This window comes from Nerophis ophidion, linkage group LG19 (genome assembly GCF_033978795.1).
Source record: "Nerophis ophidion isolate RoL-2023_Sa linkage group LG19, RoL_Noph_v1.0, whole genome shotgun sequence".
Taxonomy (NCBI): Eukaryota; Metazoa; Chordata; class Actinopteri; order Syngnathiformes; family Syngnathidae; genus Nerophis; species Nerophis ophidion.
In genome coordinates, this window is record NC_084629.1 from 32,116,931 (window position 1) to 32,136,093 (window position 19,163).

General features: G+C 37.7%; 1 protein-coding gene and 1 non-coding gene across 8 annotated transcripts in view; both read left to right on the forward strand.

The window, feature by feature from the left end:
- The first annotated feature begins 418 nt into the window (after window positions 1-418).
- trnac-gca (transfer RNA cysteine (anticodon GCA)) lies at window positions 419-490 on the forward strand. Its single transcript has one exon. It is a non-coding gene; the product is annotated as a tRNA-Cys (tRNA).
- Window positions 491-18,658: 18,168 nt separating this feature from the next.
- The window catches only part of LOC133538319 (target of Nesh-SH3-like), a 74,235-nt gene continuing 73,730 nt past the window's right edge, over window positions 18,659-19,163 (forward strand). For 2 of the 7 annotated variants that reach the window (XM_061879845.1, XM_061879846.1), the window contains exon 1: window positions 18,659-18,874. In XM_061879845.1, coding sequence (XP_061735829.1) covers window positions 18,769-18,874 — 106 coding nt within the window. In that variant the 5' untranslated portion in view covers window positions 18,659-18,768. The remainder of the gene's footprint in view (window positions 18,875-19,163) is intronic. The other 5 variants (XM_061879848.1, XM_061879849.1, XM_061879850.1 and 2 more) reach the window with 3 other exon arrangements.

A 19,163-nucleotide genomic window follows, 5' to 3' on the forward strand; every position in this document is an offset into this window, starting at 1 on the left:
AATGTCCTAAAAACAAGTAATTTTATCTACGAGTACGAAAAACACTTCACTTTCTGCTTTACGGCGTTCAACGCCGTTTCCGCGCTGTGCTGAGGGTACTGGGAGATGTAGTTTTTTTACAGACCCATCAACGCTAAAATGCAATGATTAAACTACAGTCACCAAGTTTTTGTTTGATACCTTCACACCTTTTGGTATTAGTGAGAAGACTTTGAAACCGAATTACCGCGGTATTTGTAATACCGTTACATCCCTATATATATCACAGGTAAAACTCTAAACATTTATACAACTTGTAAAAGTTCATTCATGTCAGCAATGAACTCAAATGCTTAACTAATATTTGATATCAACACACTACAGTTAAAGTAATATGTCAAGCCTTTGTTTGTAATAATTGTGATAATTATTGCTTACAGGGGGTATAGCTCAGTGGTAGAGCATTTGACTGCAGATCAAGAGGTCTCTGGTTCAATTCCGGATGCCCCCTAAATTTATTGTTTATGACCCCTGAAAAGGGAATAAGCGGTAGGAGATGGATTATGGCTTACTGTTTTTGCAACGCCACATTTTCATTTCAAGATCCATAAAATGTAAGCCATGATCATTAAAAATATAATAAATAATAGCTTCACATATCTTACTTTGCATATAATGAGTTAACATCACATGTTGCATTCTTGCACAATTTCCACGTTTTATTTAGTTAAATTCTAATGTTAATTTGTTGTATGTATTTAAAAAAAAAAATTATACTATGCTACATATGTGCCTCTAAAGACCTCACTGGAAGCTTTGAAAGGTATTGTTACTTCTACACTGGACAACATTGATTTTAATCCACGTGTTTTCCCCTCTTTCTTTCAAAATAGAATCAATAAGAGAAGCCTAAATAAAGCAAATTGTTAAAGAGAATTGAAAGTGCAATTGGAAGCGGAAAAATCGTAATAATTTCTATTCATACACACGACCACAACAATTTGGTTGATTTCTGTCACAAAATGCAGGAGTGTCCTCTGGAAATAGTGCTAACTTAAAGGCCTACTGAAATGAGATTGTCTTATTCAAACGGGGATAGCAGGTCCATTCTGTGCCATACTTGATCATTTTGCGATATTGCCATATTTTTGCTGAAAGGATTTTACTAGAGAACATCGACGATAAAGTTTGCAACTTTTGGTCGCTAATAAAAAAAGCCTTACCTGTACCGGAAGTAGCAGACGATGTGCGCATGACGTCACTGGTTGTAGAGCTCCTCACATTGTTTACAATCATGGCCACCAGCAGTTAGAGCGATTCTGACCGAGAAAGCGACAATTTCCCTATTCATTTGAGCGAGGATGAAAGATTCGTGGATGAGAATAATGAGATTGAAGGAGTAGTAGAAAAAGAAAAAAAAAGACGAGAGCAGTGGGAGCGATTCAGATGTTATTAGACACATTTACTAGGATAATTCTGGAAAATCCTTTATCTGCTTATTGTGTTACTAATGTTTTAGTGAGATTTTATAGTCATACCTGAAAGTCGGCGGGGTGTAATGACCGCCAGTGTCTCTGAGGAAAGCCACGGAGGAGCCAAGAGAGTCGCAGCTGCCTCTTTGACAGCTGCAGGAGGAACGACACAAGCTCCGCTCATGTCTACGGTAAGAGCCAACTTATTACCACAATTTTCTCACCAAAACTTGTTCACTTGACTGCTTTGTTCCATATTAAAACTTCACCGTCATCTTTAGGGAATGTAAACAAAGAAACACCGGCTGTGTTTGTTTTGCTACAGCCGGCCGAAATACACCGTTTTCCACCAACATCTTTCTTTTTTATAGTCTCCATTATTAATTGAACAAATTGCAAAAGATTCAGCAACACAGATGTCCAGAATACTGTGTAATTATGCGATTAAAGCAGACGACTTTTAGCCGTGTTCGGTGCTGGAAGAACATGTCCGCTACCACAGGTGACGTCACGCGCACGCGTCATCATTCCACAACGTTTTCAACAGGATACTTCGCGGGAAATTTAAAATTGCAATTTAGTAAACTAAACCGGCCGTATTGGCATGTGTTGCAATGTTAAGATTTCATCATTGATATATAAACTATCAGACTGCGTGGTCGGTAGTAGCGGGTTTCAGTAGGCCTTTAAAGGCTTTTGTAATATTACACACGTCAGTTTCTAGAGATAATACACCACTGAGAACCAGTGGTGTATTTTGCATAACAGGGCTATGTATAACTTTAACTCATGAAATAGACCAAGAAAAAAAGTTCATATTAAATAGTCTTGGTCCCAGAATAGACTCCCGAGCTATGCCTGAAACTATTACTCAACATGCTGATGTATGTTCTCTTAGCTTCACAAATTACCCTTTTTTCAGTAACTTTTCAACCTTTTACAGTGTTAAAGTGTTTGAGTAGGGATGGCAAACCTAATTTTGGTACTTTTATATGTACTGACCGAGTGCCTTCGGTACTACTGAGTATCGAGTCACGTAAAAACCAACAGTACCACATTTCATACCCACGACGTCGTGGCAGACTGCTGTAATGTTAAAAATGTTCCATGCCAACAAAGCAAGAATACTGGAGAAAAAAACTCTAAAGAGCTCAATTTTTCAATGCGCAAGCTTTAAGATAATTTAGTAGAGTGGAGTTGGAAGTGGGTGTGGCATGGATGATTATTTGGCGCCCAATAAAAGACTCGGAGGATTATTCTTGGTTGTGCGAGATACACGCTACTGATTAGCAGGAGAGATTTTATATGGAGCTTTTAACACCTGCAAATTTGGTGATCAAAACTACAATTAACAGCTGGTGTGTAATACGTATAATATGTACAGTATAAACCCTTTGTAGGACTCAACAAAATACTACTTTGGTCCATTTTAACTAATGACAAAGACTACATCCTGACTATGGTAACACACAAAGAACCAGCTGAAATGAATGGATATTTGCCAATTAGACTCGGAGGTGAAAGAAAACAAGATATAACAACTAGACAGCACAGTTATCAGCTCAGTCTTAAAAGTAAAAAAATATATATATTTTATTATTTGAATCGAGAGAAGCCAGATGAGGTGGTTCGGGCATCTGGTCAGGATGCCACCCGAACGCCTCCCTAGGGAGGTGTTTAGGGCACGTCCAACCGGTAGGAGGCCACGGGGAAGACTATGTCTCCCGGCTGGCCTGGGAAGGCTTCGGGATCCCCCGGGAAGAGCTGGATGGATGGATGAAAAAATACAAACACATAAACACACTAAAGTATTGAAAATTGGTACTGTTGAGTACCGATACCAATTGCCAGGTACAAGTAAATGGTACCCATCCCTACTTGTGAGTGATAAAGTTCTAAATTTTTTCCAACAGTCTAAGTGAAGAGACTGGCGAGCAAAAGTAGAGTGCAAAAAAAAAAAATAGAAGAACATTCGTCCTAATATGAAAAGTGTCACATACCAATAGGGAATTTAGCACTGCTTTTCCACTTATTGAGGATTTTTTTTTTTTTTTTAATGGTGGCTATGGACGAGTGAGGACAAAATTCTGGATGTTTCGCTCTGAACGCCTTACGGAAACTGGCACCAAAAACTACCGCATTTATGAGACCTTGTCAAGTTTTTTTGTTGGCCCTCCGTGACACAGATTTGTGCTTGCGTGGCTCATGCTGGCAGGTGAGCCCGATGATGTGCTGAAAAGCAATAAAATTATGGAAAAGAATAAAAAAGGCAGTGATGACTAAAGCAGAACGCTTAGCCTTATACCCATTGTCCTCCATCCTTTCCCTGTCCTTTCATTATTCACACAAATGAAAGGATTTGCAGCACAATCCCTGGACAATCCATTAGGTACGCCCGCATTACACAGGAGAACAATATTTTAAAGTAGTGCTAACAGTTTCATTTTTATATGATAGTAATATAAGATACAATATTGGACATCTCCAACACTAAAGACACAGCTACAAACAAAACACAACCTAACTAATAGATACAAAGAAGAAATACTGCAATAAATCCCGCTGGGCATTCAATAATAGAAACAAAAACAAAAAAAAAACCCGCATGGAAAATGAACTAAACAGGCCCATTGCATTGTGATATGTTATTCATTTTTGTTTAACATACACATTTGATTAGATATACTCTAGTAGCAAGTTGGAAAATTATATATTTTCATTTTAATATTAAAAGGACTATTCCTTTGTTGTAAATTAATATTCATATTCTAAATTTGTTTTTGATTGCTATTTAATTACATTCTAAATGTCAAAATGTATTTGAAAAATTTGGTTTTATTTTAAAAAAGGAACAAGGAAAAAAAATACCATTCTTTTTTGCCAAAATAAATGTTTGATTACATTTACGTTTGTGTAAATACTACATTGCGTACATATTTTTGAACCTTATAAGGAAAACAATAAATTAATTACAATTCAATTTTGAATAAAAAAAAAAATCAGAATATAAATTTATTTATTTAAAATGTTTTAAATAATTATGATCTAAACATAAGATTTTTTTTTTATATATATAAAAAAGAACAATACAATATATGCCTGTTATGTTATTGCTTTGCGGTAACTTGTGCTAAATGAAAATAAATTAGTCAAAAGATTTTTATTTGAAAATTAAATGGTTGGAATTAATTATTGTTTCAATTAATTTCCAAAAGTTTAGGCTACCAATTCAAATGTTTAATTATTCTAATTACAATTACAAATAGAAATTAAAGCTGCAAGCAGCGATGGATGGGACTGACTTTTGCAGGTGTTTCCTGCCTTTACCTATTCAACATATCTTTACCTGCACATTACCTACCTTCCCTGCTTCCTGGGGTCACACTTGTGCTTCTTTCTTTCACCCATACACGCTGGTGTTTCCTGCCATCACCCAGACAACATATCTTTACCCGCTTGAAGGGGTAATTGCCAACTTCCTGTTGATTTTTGCTGAAGGATGTCAATAAATGAAATGTAGGTCTAAGTGACACCTAAATAGAGGTTTTTGTTTGATGTCTCTACGACATTCCTACAAGCAGTTGTGTCTGTGTTTTCTTCCCAAGAGCAGTTTTGTCTGTTTTATTCCTTGGGGGCACTAGAGCGCAATTCAGAGGTTTTTTTTTTAATTAGATCGCAATTTCCACCAGTCCTGATGTGTGTGTCTAGTTTGGTGAGTTTTGAAGCATTTTAAGGGGGTCAAATTACACTTCAAAGAGGCAAAAATTTAATTTTTTAGGAAACTTTTGTTTTGAAGGGGTTTTTGCCAACTTCCTGTTGATTTTTGCTCAAAGATATCAATGTTTGAAATCTAGGTCTCAGTCAGACCTACATAGAGGTTTTTGTTTCATGTCTCTACGACATTCCTAACGGAAGTTAAAAGCAGTTTTGTCTGTGTTTTTCCTAGGGGGCGCTAGAGCGCAATTTTGAGTTTTTTTTTTTTTTTTTTTTTTTATTAGATGGCAATTTTCCCCAGTCCTGATGTGTGTGTCAAATATGGTGGGGTTTGAAGCATGTTAAGGGGGTCAAATTACAGCTCAAAGATGCAGCGGAATAATAATAAAGAATAATAATAATAAAACCTTAGAAATACAATAGGGTCCTCTGTCCCAAAGGGACATTCGGTCCCTAATAACACGTTTGACATATTCTGTACTATAATTGAAAATTAAGATAAAAAAAAAAAAAAAAATCCATAAAGGTGCTTTAATATTATCCATCCATCCATTTCCTACCGCTTATTCCCTTTTGGGGTGGCGGGGGGCGCTGGCGCCTATCTCAGCTACAATCGGGCGGAAGGCGGGGTACACCCTGGACAAGTCGCCACCTCATCACAGGGCCAACACAGATAGACAGACAACACTCACATTCACACACTAGGGCCAATTTAGTGTTGCCAATCAACCTATCCCCAGGTGCATGTCTTTGGAAGTGGGAGGAAGCCGGAGTACCCGGAGGGAACCCACGCATTCACGGGGAGAACATGCAAACTCCACACAGAAAGATCCCGAGCCTGGATTTGAACCCAGGACTGCAGGACCTTTGTATTGTGAGGCAAACGCACTAACCCCTCTACCACCGTGAAGCCCGCTTTAATATTATATAATATAAAATAAAATTATATTTAATATTACATTTTATGAGTAATATCAATATTACTCATAAAATGTTTCATTACTACATGTGTTAAATTACATATTCAATTAATATTTTTTTTTTCAATTAAAAAAAGTAATTGTTCAAAACATTTAAAATTTTGTTTAAAAAAAATATAGTATCAAATTTTCCTGTGTCGACAAAGTTTGGGGCACCAACTCTAATGTAAAATATAGTTGAGTACATTTAAAAATAACGAGTAAAAACCATTCTTTCATTTATTTGAAAAATAATTAGATACCATAAATGATTTTCCTGCTTTAGGGCCATCTCTGATCCTGAACGTTCTTTGTAATGAGAAAGTTAGTGATCACCAGTAATTACTATACAACAGTAACCACGACGCACAACTATACACCAGTAACCACAACCAAAGACTATATTAATAACCACTATACATGTCTCCAAACCAGTCACTACTGTACACGACTATACCTCAGTAACTACTATATACAACTCAAGACCACTAATTACTATACACGACTCTACACCAGTAACTACTGTACACGACTATACCTCAGTAACGACTATACACCAGTAACTACTATACACAACTAGAGACCAGTAATTACTATACACGACTCTACACCAGTAACTACTATACACGACTATACACAAGTAACTACTATACACAACTACAGACAAGTAACTACTATACACAACTCTACACCAGTAATTGATTGATTGATTGATTGATACTTTTATTAGTAGATTGCACAGTTCAGTACATATTCCGTACAATTGACCACTAAATGGTAACACCCGAATAAGTTTTTCAACTTGTTTAAGTCGGGGTCCACGTTAATCAATTCATGGTAACTACTATACACCAGTAACTACTATACACAACTATAGACCAGTAACAAGTATGCACAACTACACACCAGTAACAACTACAAACCAGTAACTAAAATACACGACTCTACACCAGTAACCACTATACACGTATTTTCCGGACTATAAGGCGCATTTAAAATCATTTTTTTCTCAAAACTCGACAGTGCGCCTTATAACCTGGTGCGCCTAATGTAAGGAATACATTTGGTTGATCTTACCCATCTTGAAGTAATTTTATTTGGTACATGGTGTAGTGTAGATAAATGTGACCAGTATAAAATATAAGTTCTAATATAAGAGATAATTCTAGGTGCACCGTTTGATGTGCTTCAACATAGAAGTATTATTATGGTGTGTGTATAAGATAAGACAATATCTGGCGGGTTGTTTTCGCAATGCAAAAGCAACTTTTCCTACCTTCTGGTACCTGCTGATCTGTATCTGGGATCTGCATAAATCCTGAAAAATTGTGCGTGTCCGCTTTTGTAGTCGGTAATGGCACCATAGTCGATAAGCTTTTTTTTTTCTTTATCTTCTTGATATGTGGAATTCATCCTCCGCTGTTGCTATATCTATTATAAAGTATTGTAAAGTTCTTACTCGCCATTACAGCGCTAAACCATACCGGTGTAGTGAGTTTACATTATTCACCCAAGGAATTTTAGTTATTAGAGTTCTGGACAGACAGTTTTTCACAGGACACATTTCCAGTGTTGTTGTTTCCGGATGAGGAGATGCTGCTCTGTTATTGATTGAAGTCTGAATGTCATTAAAACAGTTAAAGTTAAAGTACCAATGACTGTCACACACACACTAGGTATGGTGAAATTTGTCCTCTGCATTTGACCCATCCCCTTGATCACCCCCTGGGAAGTGAGGGGAGCAGTGGGCAGTAGCGGTGCCGCGCCCAGGAATCATTAATGGTGATTTAGCACCATCATTTGACACTTGTTCCACTCCCGTCCTTGCACGCTTAACCGCTACTACAAAGATGACAGGGAGAAGACGCTGCCGAAGGTAAGCAACATAAATAAGACTGCCCACAATACGGCGCATCCGGAAGCGACTGTCAGGAAGTGGCTCGAAGATGATCCGTAAAACATAATCTATGCAACATTTTGATCAAAGAACCACCATTACATGTTACGCATACCCCAAGGGGTATGCGTACCCCTTGGGGTACTTGAAGGTAGGCCAAGGGGTACGTGAGATTTTTTAAAAATATTTTAAAAATAGCAACAATTAAAAAATCCTTTATAAATATTTTTATTGAATAATACTTCAACAAACTATGAATGTAAGTTCATAAACTGTGAAAAGAAATGCAACTATGCAATATTCAGTGTTGATAGCTAGATTTTTTGTTCCATAAATATTGATGTTAAAGATTATTTTTTTTGTGAAGAAATGTTTAGAATTAAGTTCATGAATCCAGATGGATCTCTATTAAAATACCCGAAGAGGGCACTTTAAGTTGTGGATTACTTCTATGTGTAGAAATCTTTATTTATAATTGCACAATACTTGTTTATTTTTCAACAAGTTTTTAGTTATTTTTATTTCTTTTTTTCCAAATAGTTCAAGAAAGACCACTACAAATGAGCAATATTTTGTTATACAATTTGATAAATCAAAAACTGATGACATAGTGCTGTATTTTACTTCATCTCTTTTTTTCAACCAAGAATGCTTTGCTCTGATTAGGGGGTACTTGAATTAAAAAAATGTTCACAGGGGGTACATCACTGAAAAAAGTTTGAGAACCACTGATGTAGACCACAACGAAGTGTTTTACATTTAGAGAAAAAGTATAATATGAGTCCTTTAATGCGCCCTATATTCTGGTGCGCCTTATATATGAAAAAAGACCCAAAAAATAGACATTTATCGGCAGTGCGCCTTATAATCGTTGCGCCCTATGGTCCGTTAAATACCGTACTATACGTCAGTAACAACTTTACACCAGTAACTACTAAACACGATTATAGACCAGTAACTACTATTCACAACTTTTACACCAGTAACTACTACACACAACTAAACACGACTATACACCTGTAACTACTACACACTTATTCTACCTATGGCAATCTCAACATAAACAACAAAGAAGCAGATTCCAGATTGAGTCTCTGGTGTCACATGCCCTTTTAATCTTTACCGTGACGACCAATAATCACGATTGGCGGTGAAAAAAATATTAAAAGGAACGTTGAAACTTTATTAGGAACTCTGGGTTTGTTTCTATTCCCAAGCGGGGAATAAAAGACTTTGAGTAAACACAAGAGTCAAAAGACGGTGATGAGTGAACCGCATGAACACGTGCTAATCAAAAAAAAGTTTGAGGGCTTACTTGGAGCATCGTATATGCGCCATTGTTCTGCATGTTGATACAAACCAGACTAAATTCCACACGTGGGGAGAAAGAGACACAGCGAGCATGGAGGGCCTCTTTCTGGAATCAGGTAATAGCTCTGAGCATAGAAAAAAAGAGCATGTGGAAAGAAGCTAAGTTGAACACATTTACGCTTTAAACAAGATGCACTTCATGACTATTTTGATGGGTTTTCCTGCACGTACCGCACAAATTGTCCTACCACATGGTCGACTGACTTGCAATTTCTCACACAGCTCTACAAAATATACATTGGTGTGTTTTGCCCAATCACCATTACTGTACATTTAATACACACATTTAGGAGACTGTCAAGCACGTGTGCAAAATTTGAGCGAGGTTGTTTAAAAAACATGGTTTAAAGTTAAAACATATTTATGTCCGTAAGTCATTGACCATTTGACTGACAATCAGAAAACTTTGAGGATTTTTGTATGTATTCCAAATAATTTGAACCACAACACATAGTGGGCGACAACCATGTCATTTAAGGTCATGCAAAAAAAGAGAGCACCCAAAGATTTTAAATTGCAGTCCTTAGTGTCTTTAGATTAAATACTTTGCAGTGAAACTATTTGTTATTGCCGGAAATACCACATACAATGTTGTCATAGGACAACTAAATGGACTCAAGAAACAATTATCCATAAGAATCCATTTGTCCATAATGACCAGGAATAACTAAAAACATTGATTAAAATTTAAAAAATATATATATACATATTAGTTTTTTCAACTTCAACCACTTCATTCTTTCTTTAGCCTGAAATATACCCATCAACAAACAATTTACTGACTAATTTTTCATAAAATACACTTCAAGGACTGTATCGGATTGTTATGATTATTATATTAGGTTTTTGTTTTTTTATACACTAATGATCGGCAGCAACAATGATTTTATGCATTTGATTTTTCTACAGTGTCACATTTAACTAAAAGCTCCACAGGGCATAAAAAGGTCAGCTTATCAAAGACTGCTTTAGTATTTTTAGTACAAATCATTGTACTATTTGTTTCTCTATTGTAAAATTGCACACATATTTCCCTACTTTAAAATGATCAAACTAATATAATCTCCAATGTAAAATTTTACCTACTGTAAAATTATAACGGTTTTCTGGACTGCAAAACTGCTGTAGAGTTTTTCTCCACTGTAAAACTATTACACCAGTGTTTTACCCACTGTATAATTATTATACCAATGTTTTCTCCACTGTAAAATTATTGTACTTATTTCCCTGCTATACAATTATTTTACTATTTTTCTCTGCTGTAAAATTAGTGTACAATTTTTCACCTGCTCCGAAATTATACTAATATTTTCACCATTAAAAAAATATTATACTATTATTAACCCCCACTGTAAAACTAACAAGTTTTTACGAAAATGTTATGACTTATTTTATTAATATTTTTCTTACCCTAAATTATACTAATATTTCCCCACTGTAAAATTATCATATTAGTATTTTTGTCATTGTAAATGTATTGTACAGATTTTTGGACAGCTCTAGAGTAAGAGGATGGTGCTGCCTTTACATTAAAAATCCTAAAATGAGGGGCTGCATTAGCTTTTTTTAAGATGAAAGGCTGGATCAAAAATGTCCTTTAAAAGGGACATTTTTGGGTCCCAAGGTACAATTGTGTGTAGTTTTTGTTTAGCTTTGCCATTTTACATTAATTTCAGTAACAAAACGAGACCATTTTTTGAAACATTTTCAAAATTAATATCTTTTGCAAAGTGGGTTGAAAATCAAAAACTGAATGGCCAAAAGGGGTTAACGAAAACAAATATGATCAACAATGTCGCTAAAGATGTGAACAGCCATTCAAAAAAGGTCGGGCTTTGTTATGTAACATGATGTAATGAACTGCCTGCCTCCCAACTAACAGATCCCGTCAGCATACAGCAGGCCAGGTTAGCTTGACTACACATTCGTCCATCACCCATGCATACTGTAATAACAATAATTATTACTATTATTAAATGTAATGGGCTCTCGCAGGGACTTCCATTGCTAAAGTCCTGCTTTCTTTGGGAGACACGCCCCCACTGGCCGGCTGACTGGCTGGCTGGCGCGCACCCTCATTTCCTGTCTCGTGTAATGACATGTGGGATAATCAACTTCTTCGGACTAACGCACGTGCTGGCCAACATGTGTGCGCCATGAACAAAACACATACGCTTCACGTTCTGTCCATGAGGCCCAGCAGAAAGTCTTGGCTGGCCACCATTAAAAAAGGGAAGGAACGCATGTAAAGATGGTGAACTTGCTGCTTGTAAACAATGATATACTGCCCTGACTTGAAAGAAGGATGTAACGCTGTCACAAAAGGCACGTTTGTGCTACTTTTGACCTGTAGAGTGCCTTTCTGGCATTAGCAGGGAATATATTTATAGGGCGCGTGATGAGGGACAATGTTTCCATGGAATATCGTGGTAGGCCCTAACGATTATTTGAACTCCCAAAAAAAGCTGACTGTGTGTGTTTATTCGCTAATGTTGGGAGCCAAACCAGGAGGCCTGAGCAAAACGCAGGGATCAGACTCCTTAGAAGATGCTTCCAAATTGGTTTGGCGGTCGCAAACGCATGCGCAAACGTGAAAGTTGTAGTATCTTGATTGAATGTTTTGCCTAACTTTATTCCTTCTGCAGCCCTTAGGTCACAAAATATGCCAACAGAGCTGTACCCGTCACAGTATAGGAACATCGCTCTACCTGTGTGGTTTCGGGCCTGGAAAGTGTCAGTTATGACGTACGTTAAGTAGAGATTTGAACTTAATAGGTTCAACTATTATGCAAGACACTTTTTAATGTTCCAACACAGGTGTGTCAAACCCGTTTTCATCGATCTCTACAACATAACAGAAGATAAGTAAAATACTACATTGTAATACGTATAAGACTTTAACACTTAATTTTGGCCAGAAATATGTCTTGTCGGCAGCAATATTTGAAGCACATTGTGGCAAAGAACAATTGCACTAAAGTATCACAGTCTGTGGATGAAATGCACAATAGCGCTTCTTCTTGAAGGCTCACTATGTTTGAGGCCATGTCCACACAAACGCAAATAATAAAAAAATATATAGTCCTGTATGTTTTGGCCTCTTGTCAAAATGCTATTTTTGTTCTCCTTAAAAACGCACACTTTTGAAAACGCTGGCCAGAGTGTCTTCCACGTGTAGACGGCTTAAACGGAAAGTTGTTGTTTTTCCCTCATCTGACGATGTCACAATTGTGCGCCATCATTTCCACCCCCGATGAGTACAATGGCAAAAAAACGCTGGCCTGCTGGCTTTAAGCATACTGAAAGGACTTAGTGTTTTTTAGCTTAAATATACTGATAAATTTGCTCTACATTGACAAAAAGACACATCAATATTAGGGCTGCAGCTGTCAGTTTAGTAATTAAGTAAGTACGTTTCTTTGATTAATCGCATAAAACACTCTTTATAGCCTTTACGCAAATTTTAGGGAAAAAGTTAAAACCAACAATTTGGGAAATGTATGTTTGCCAAAATCTTTTTATTTTTTTTTTTTATTTTTTTTTTTTATGAATGCACATCTTTAACATTGAAATCAACATGGGCGCAATAATAAAAATTAAGATAAAAACTCAGATTGTAGATCCTGGCACCCACACACCACCGCTCTCATGTGCGCGCTAAATCAAATATTTTTCCAAAATTATCGATGAACCGTTGCAGCCATAGTCAGTATGCTTTTTGTGTGACCCGCCATACACACTTAGTGCCACCACCGGAAAATGACAGCACGGACTCTTCTGATTGGCCAAAAAAAGCTCCTCTGTGTTTGCGTGGGAACAATGATTGTATTTAATAATGCACGTTTCAATGGAGATGTTTGAACACCTAAAAAAGTATCCGTGTTTGTGTGGACATGGCCTGAAACAGACATTGGCAAACAGAGCTCATTAACATTAAAGCTACAGACACAAAAATCACTTTAAACTTTCATCAAGGCTAGATTTTAGACAACTTCCATTACACTAGTGTAGGACTACTGACACCTCTGGTAAAAAATACTACAAAATTCAAAACTAGTGAAGTTGGCACGGTGTGTAAATCATAAATAAAAACAGAATACAATGATTTGCAAATCATTTTGAACCTTTATTGAATTGAATACACTGCAAAGACAAAATACTTACAGTTCGAACTGGAAAACGTTATTTATTGAAAATATTAGCTCATTTGGAATTTGATGCCTGCAACATGTTTAAAAAAAAGCTGCCACCAATGGCTACAAACACTGAGAAAGTTTAAGAATGCTCATCAAACTCTTATTTGGAACATCCCACAGGGGAACAGGCTAATTGAGGAGAGGTGGGTGCCATGATTGGGTGTGAAAGCAACTTCCATTAAATGCTCAGTCATTCACAAAAACAAGGATAGGGCGAGGGTCATCACTTTGTGAACAAATGCATGAGCAAATTGTCATACAGTTTAAGAACAAAATTTTTCAACCAGCTATTGCAAGGAATTTAGGGATTTCACCATATACGGTCTGTAATATCATCAAAAAATTAAGAGAATCTGGAGAAATCACTGAACATAAGCAGCAAGGCTGAAAACCAACATTGAATGCCTCTGACCTTCTATCCTTCAGGCGCTACTGTAAGTCTGGGCGATATCTATGTACTCGATATATTGCGGGTTGTCTCTGTTCGATATAGAAAATGACTATATGGTGATATCAGACTATAGGTTCTCACGCAGTTGCTTTTAGCTGCGGGCATTACACTACAGGCTCACAGAGACTTAAACAAGCGCCCCTTCTTACATAGCAGAGAAGTAGCAGCATGGGTAACATTAGCTGTGGTGCGAGTGGTAATACAAGAGAAAGAAGGTGCAAATCTGGTAACAAATGAAGGAAGAACTAATCCCCAAGAAAAACAGCACGGGGTGCATCATCTGGCGGGGGTTTGGCTTCAAATGGGAATATGTCGAACAGACAACCGTAATTTGTCAAGTGCGGGGCAAAAGCGTTGCTACAAAAAGTAGCATTACTGCTAATATGTAGCATCATTTCAAAAGTCACCTGCTAGAGAATGAAGAGTGATTACTTCGCATGTCAACATCTCCGTTTGGTGCCACACCAACAAAATGCCGAGGCAACCATTTCCAGATCAACATCGTATGAAAAAAATTGTCCACAACAGAAGGAGAAAATGTCCGCAGGAACCTACACATAACAAAGGACATACAAAATTTGATTTCCTATTATCCAGCTCATTTTTATTTGACAGTTATTGAAATATTTTGTGTGACATAATGCACAAAAGAGCACTTTATTTGTTTTAAACTATTTTAGTGGTGTTCTGTACAAAAAGTGCACTTTAGTGTTGTTTTGATATGTCATCTTAGTGACATCATGCACAAAAGTATACTCAGAGCTTGTTTTAAAATATCTTCGACAATCTTGCACTTTCTGTTTTGAAATTACATGAATGTTTGTGCCACTGCTTAATAACTGTTTAATAAATACAGTTTTGGTCAATTGACTAAGTTGTGATCCCCCTCTCTGCATGAAAGTTTAAAATGAGCATATATTAATGCAGTATGAACAAGAATGTTTTAATGTAGACACATTGAATCATCATACTGGTGCGATTATATGCATCAAGCGTTGATTCAATGCTAAGGAAAAATATTGATATATATATCGTGTATCGTGACATGGCCTAAAAATATTGAGATATTGAAAAAAGGCCATATTGCCCAACCCTACACTACTGCATCAAAAAGCGACATCAGTTTGTAAAGGATATCACCATATGGGCTCAGGAACACTTCAGAAAACCACTATGAGTAACTACAGTTCGTCGCTACATCTGTAAGTACAAGTTAAAACTGGACTATGCAAAGCGAAAGCCATTTATCAACAACACCCAGAAATGCTGCCGGCTTCTCTGGGCATGAGCTAATCTAAGATGGTGAATGGTAAACAGTAAATGAACATCACACAATAATGTGTGATCTTCATCACACATTATTATTTGAAGTGTTACTTTTAGCTGCACATCATAGTGGCAGCTAAAAGTATAGCGCTTTTCTACCTTTTTATTTTTTAGGAACTCAAAGCGCTTTGACACTATTTCCACATTCACACACACATTCACACACTGATGGCAGGAGCTGCCATGCAAGGTGCTAACTAGGACACATCAGGAGCAAGGGTGATCCTGATGCTCAAGGACACAACGGACGTGACTAGGATGGTAGAAGGTGGGGATTGAACCAGGAACCCTCAGGTTGCTGGCACAGCCTTTTTCTCAACTGCGCCACGCAGATGGACTGATGCAAAGTGTAAAAGTGTTCTGTGGTCTAACGATTTCACATTTTAAATTGTTTTGGGAATCTGTGGACGTCGTATCATAGGCGCAACGTTCAAAAGCCAGCATTTGTGATGGTATGGGGGTGTATTAGTGCCCAAGGCATCGGTGACATACACGTCGGTCAAGGCACCATTAATTAACTACAGGTTTTGCAGCAACATATGTTGCCATCCAAGCAACGTCTTTTTCATGGATGCCCCTGCTTATTTCAACAAGACAATGCCAAGCAACCTGTTACAACAGCGTGTAGTGTGTGTAAGCTTGGCTTGCCTTTCATCCTTTCCGCGGGTTGTTATGTAAGTGCGATCGAGGGATGAGTGGTGGTTACGACCACGGCACGAGGAGTTTTTATCGGACTCCCGTGTGGCCAGAGAGGTAGGTAGTCAAAATGTAACCAGTGCCTGAGTTGAAAGTAAAGCCTCTGGTTATATTATGGGAAAATTGCTAAATTTAATAGATTTTGGTATACACAGTCGTCCCTTGTTTATCGTCTCAACTTGGTAATTTCCACTAAGTAAGAATCATTAATTATAAATCCAATATTCTAATAGGTAAGGCATAAAAACCTGTTTACGATCTTCGTAGTAGATTTTTATACATTATGCAAAACCTTTAGACATGAAATATCACCCTTATTCCAGTTTACACTATTTTATCTGATATAGTAATTGCTGCCTGAGGCTGAGCCAATCAGTTGCCACAATACTAAAGAGTGCGCCTTGAATGGTTTGCTCTACACTAGTGGCCAATACAACTGTAGTTTGTATCTTTTTAGTTTATTTAGCCATTTTAATGCTTGAAAAAAAGTAATATATGCACAAAAATAAAAGTGAAGCGTGATATGGCAAAGGTTGACTGAAGTCAGTAATTTGTGTTTAAATTTATTTTTTGATATTTATTACAAATAAATATCTAATATTTATTTTTGTATACTTATCCATCCATCTATTTACCATTTTCTACCACTTGTCCCTTCTTGGGGTCGCTGGAGCCTATCCCAGTTGCATTCGGCCGGAAGGCGGTGTTTACCCTGGACAAGTCGCAACCTAATTGTAGGGCCAACACAGATAGACAGACAACATTCACACTCACATTCACCCAATTTAGTGTTGCCAATCAACCTATCCCCAGGTGCATGTTTTTGGAGGTGGGAGGAAGCCGGAGTACCCGGAGGGAACTCTCGCAGTCACAGGGATAACATGCAAACTCCACACAGAAAGATCCCGAGCACAGGATTGAACCCAGGACCTTTGTATTGTGAGGCAGACGCACTAACCCCTCTACTTATATATTTTAAAATATTTTCTATGTTTTTTTACTATAATATTGTTTGTATTTCTACATTCAGTGTATTTTATTACAAAACCCAAAACTAGTGAAGTTGGCACGTTGTGTAAATCGTAAATAAAAACAGAATACAATTATTTGTAAATCCGTTTTAAATTATATTTAATTGAATAGACTGCTACGCTAGGCCCGAGCTCATCTAAGATGGACTGATGCAAAGTGGAAAAGTGTTCCACATTTCAAATTGTTTTTGGAAACTGTGGACGTTGTGTCCTCAGCTGGAGGCGCAAAGTTGAAAAGCCAGCGTCTGTGATTGTATGGAGGTGCAATAGTGCCCAAGGCATGGGTAACTTACACATCTGTGAAAGCACCATTAATGCTGAAAAGGCACATACAGGTTTAGGAGCAACATATGTTGCCATCCAAGCAATGTCTTTTTCATGGACGCCCCTGCTTATTTCATCAAGACTATGCCAAGCCACATTCTGCACGTGTTACAACAGCGTGGCTTCAAGGTGAGAGTACGGGTACTAGACTGACCTACCTGTAGTCCAGACCTGTCTCTCATTGAAAATGTGTGGCGTAATATGCAGCCTAAAATACAACAATGCAGACCTCGGACTGTTGAACAACTTAAGCTGGACATCAAGCAAAAATGGGAAAGAATTCCACTTCAAAAATTGGTCTCCTCAGTTCCCAACCGTTAATTAAGATTGTTGTTAAAGTGAAAGACCATGTAACACAGTGGTAAAAATGCCCCTGTGCCAACTTTTTTGCAATGTATTGCTGCCACTAAATTGTAAGTTAATGATTATTTGCAAAACAAAAATGTTGTTTCTCAGTTCGAACATGAAATATTTTTTCTGTGCAGTTTATTCAATTGAATATAGGTTGAAAAGGATTTGCAAATCATTGTATTCTGTTTTTATTTACGAATTACACAACCTGCCAACTTCACTGGTTTTGGATTTTGTACAATAGGTAGGTAGGGCGGAGTTCCGTCCGTTTGCTCAAGGGTCCCAATACTGGACTCACATTTGCATTCCGCATTTACATTATGGCAAAATTAAATTTTTACTCTCAGTTTAAAGCCTGAGTAGAACCTTTCACCAACCAGTCCCACGTTCTTACAAGCTGGCACCAAACCACCCAAGATTTCGCACATTACGAAGTTAACATTTGGTCCCCACCGACCTCCCCTTCTTATTTCTACCACAACTTTTAAACAACCAATTTGTCAACCACGGTCAAACGGTTAAGAATGTGACCTGTGACCGAAGGCCTCTAGGGCCGCAGGCAAGCCTCCAGGCACCTAACCTTCCGCACCTCAATTGCTCATTCGTTAAAACAACACATCCATGCAGACTCTTCAGTAGCTTAAGTTGTGTGTTTTCCGTGCATACAACCACGCACGCACGCACACACCAAGAAGCAGAAGGAGAATGAAAACAATGACTTGTGTCAGAGGGCCTTTGCTGCAGATGGAAAGCAGAGTAGGTGTGGACACACCAAGAAAAAGCAGGAAGATGGGGAGGGGTTGAAAATAAGGCGGGATGTTTGGACAAACTCCTTTTCTGGAGAAAGCCTTCCTCTGACCCCTCCCCTCCACCAGGGAGGTATAGAAGGTGCAGGAGCATCTAAAACCTGCAGTCACACTAGTCCTAGAGGCTTCTACAAAGACTCTCCAAGTAGCACCGCATCTTCATCCATTCATCTTTCGAGACTGAAAAGAGCAGCCATGATAAGGATGCAGCGGCGCCCGCAAGGCTTTCTAGTCCTCCTCGTCGTGGTCTTCATCGCCGGTATGGCCTTGTCTGGTCCCTCCACGCCACGGAGAAGCAGAGGTAGGACTTGATTCTGTCTTATGTTTGACCTAAAGTTGTACCTGGCTAAGTGATATAAGTTTGGATTACACTTACGATTGATGATGGAATGATTAAAGGTTTGTGAGGGTCGTTTGTCCCAACTAACCATCAATTGCAACTTCAGTAATCAGTAAGGGTATACTGATAAGCCACAATCACAGTTTGGTAAGTACACCTGTGTTATTCGTTTAGGTCGACGTAAGGGAACACAATTCAAACCTTAAAACTGTTGATTGGTGATATTTCTAAAAGATAACACCCCCCCCCC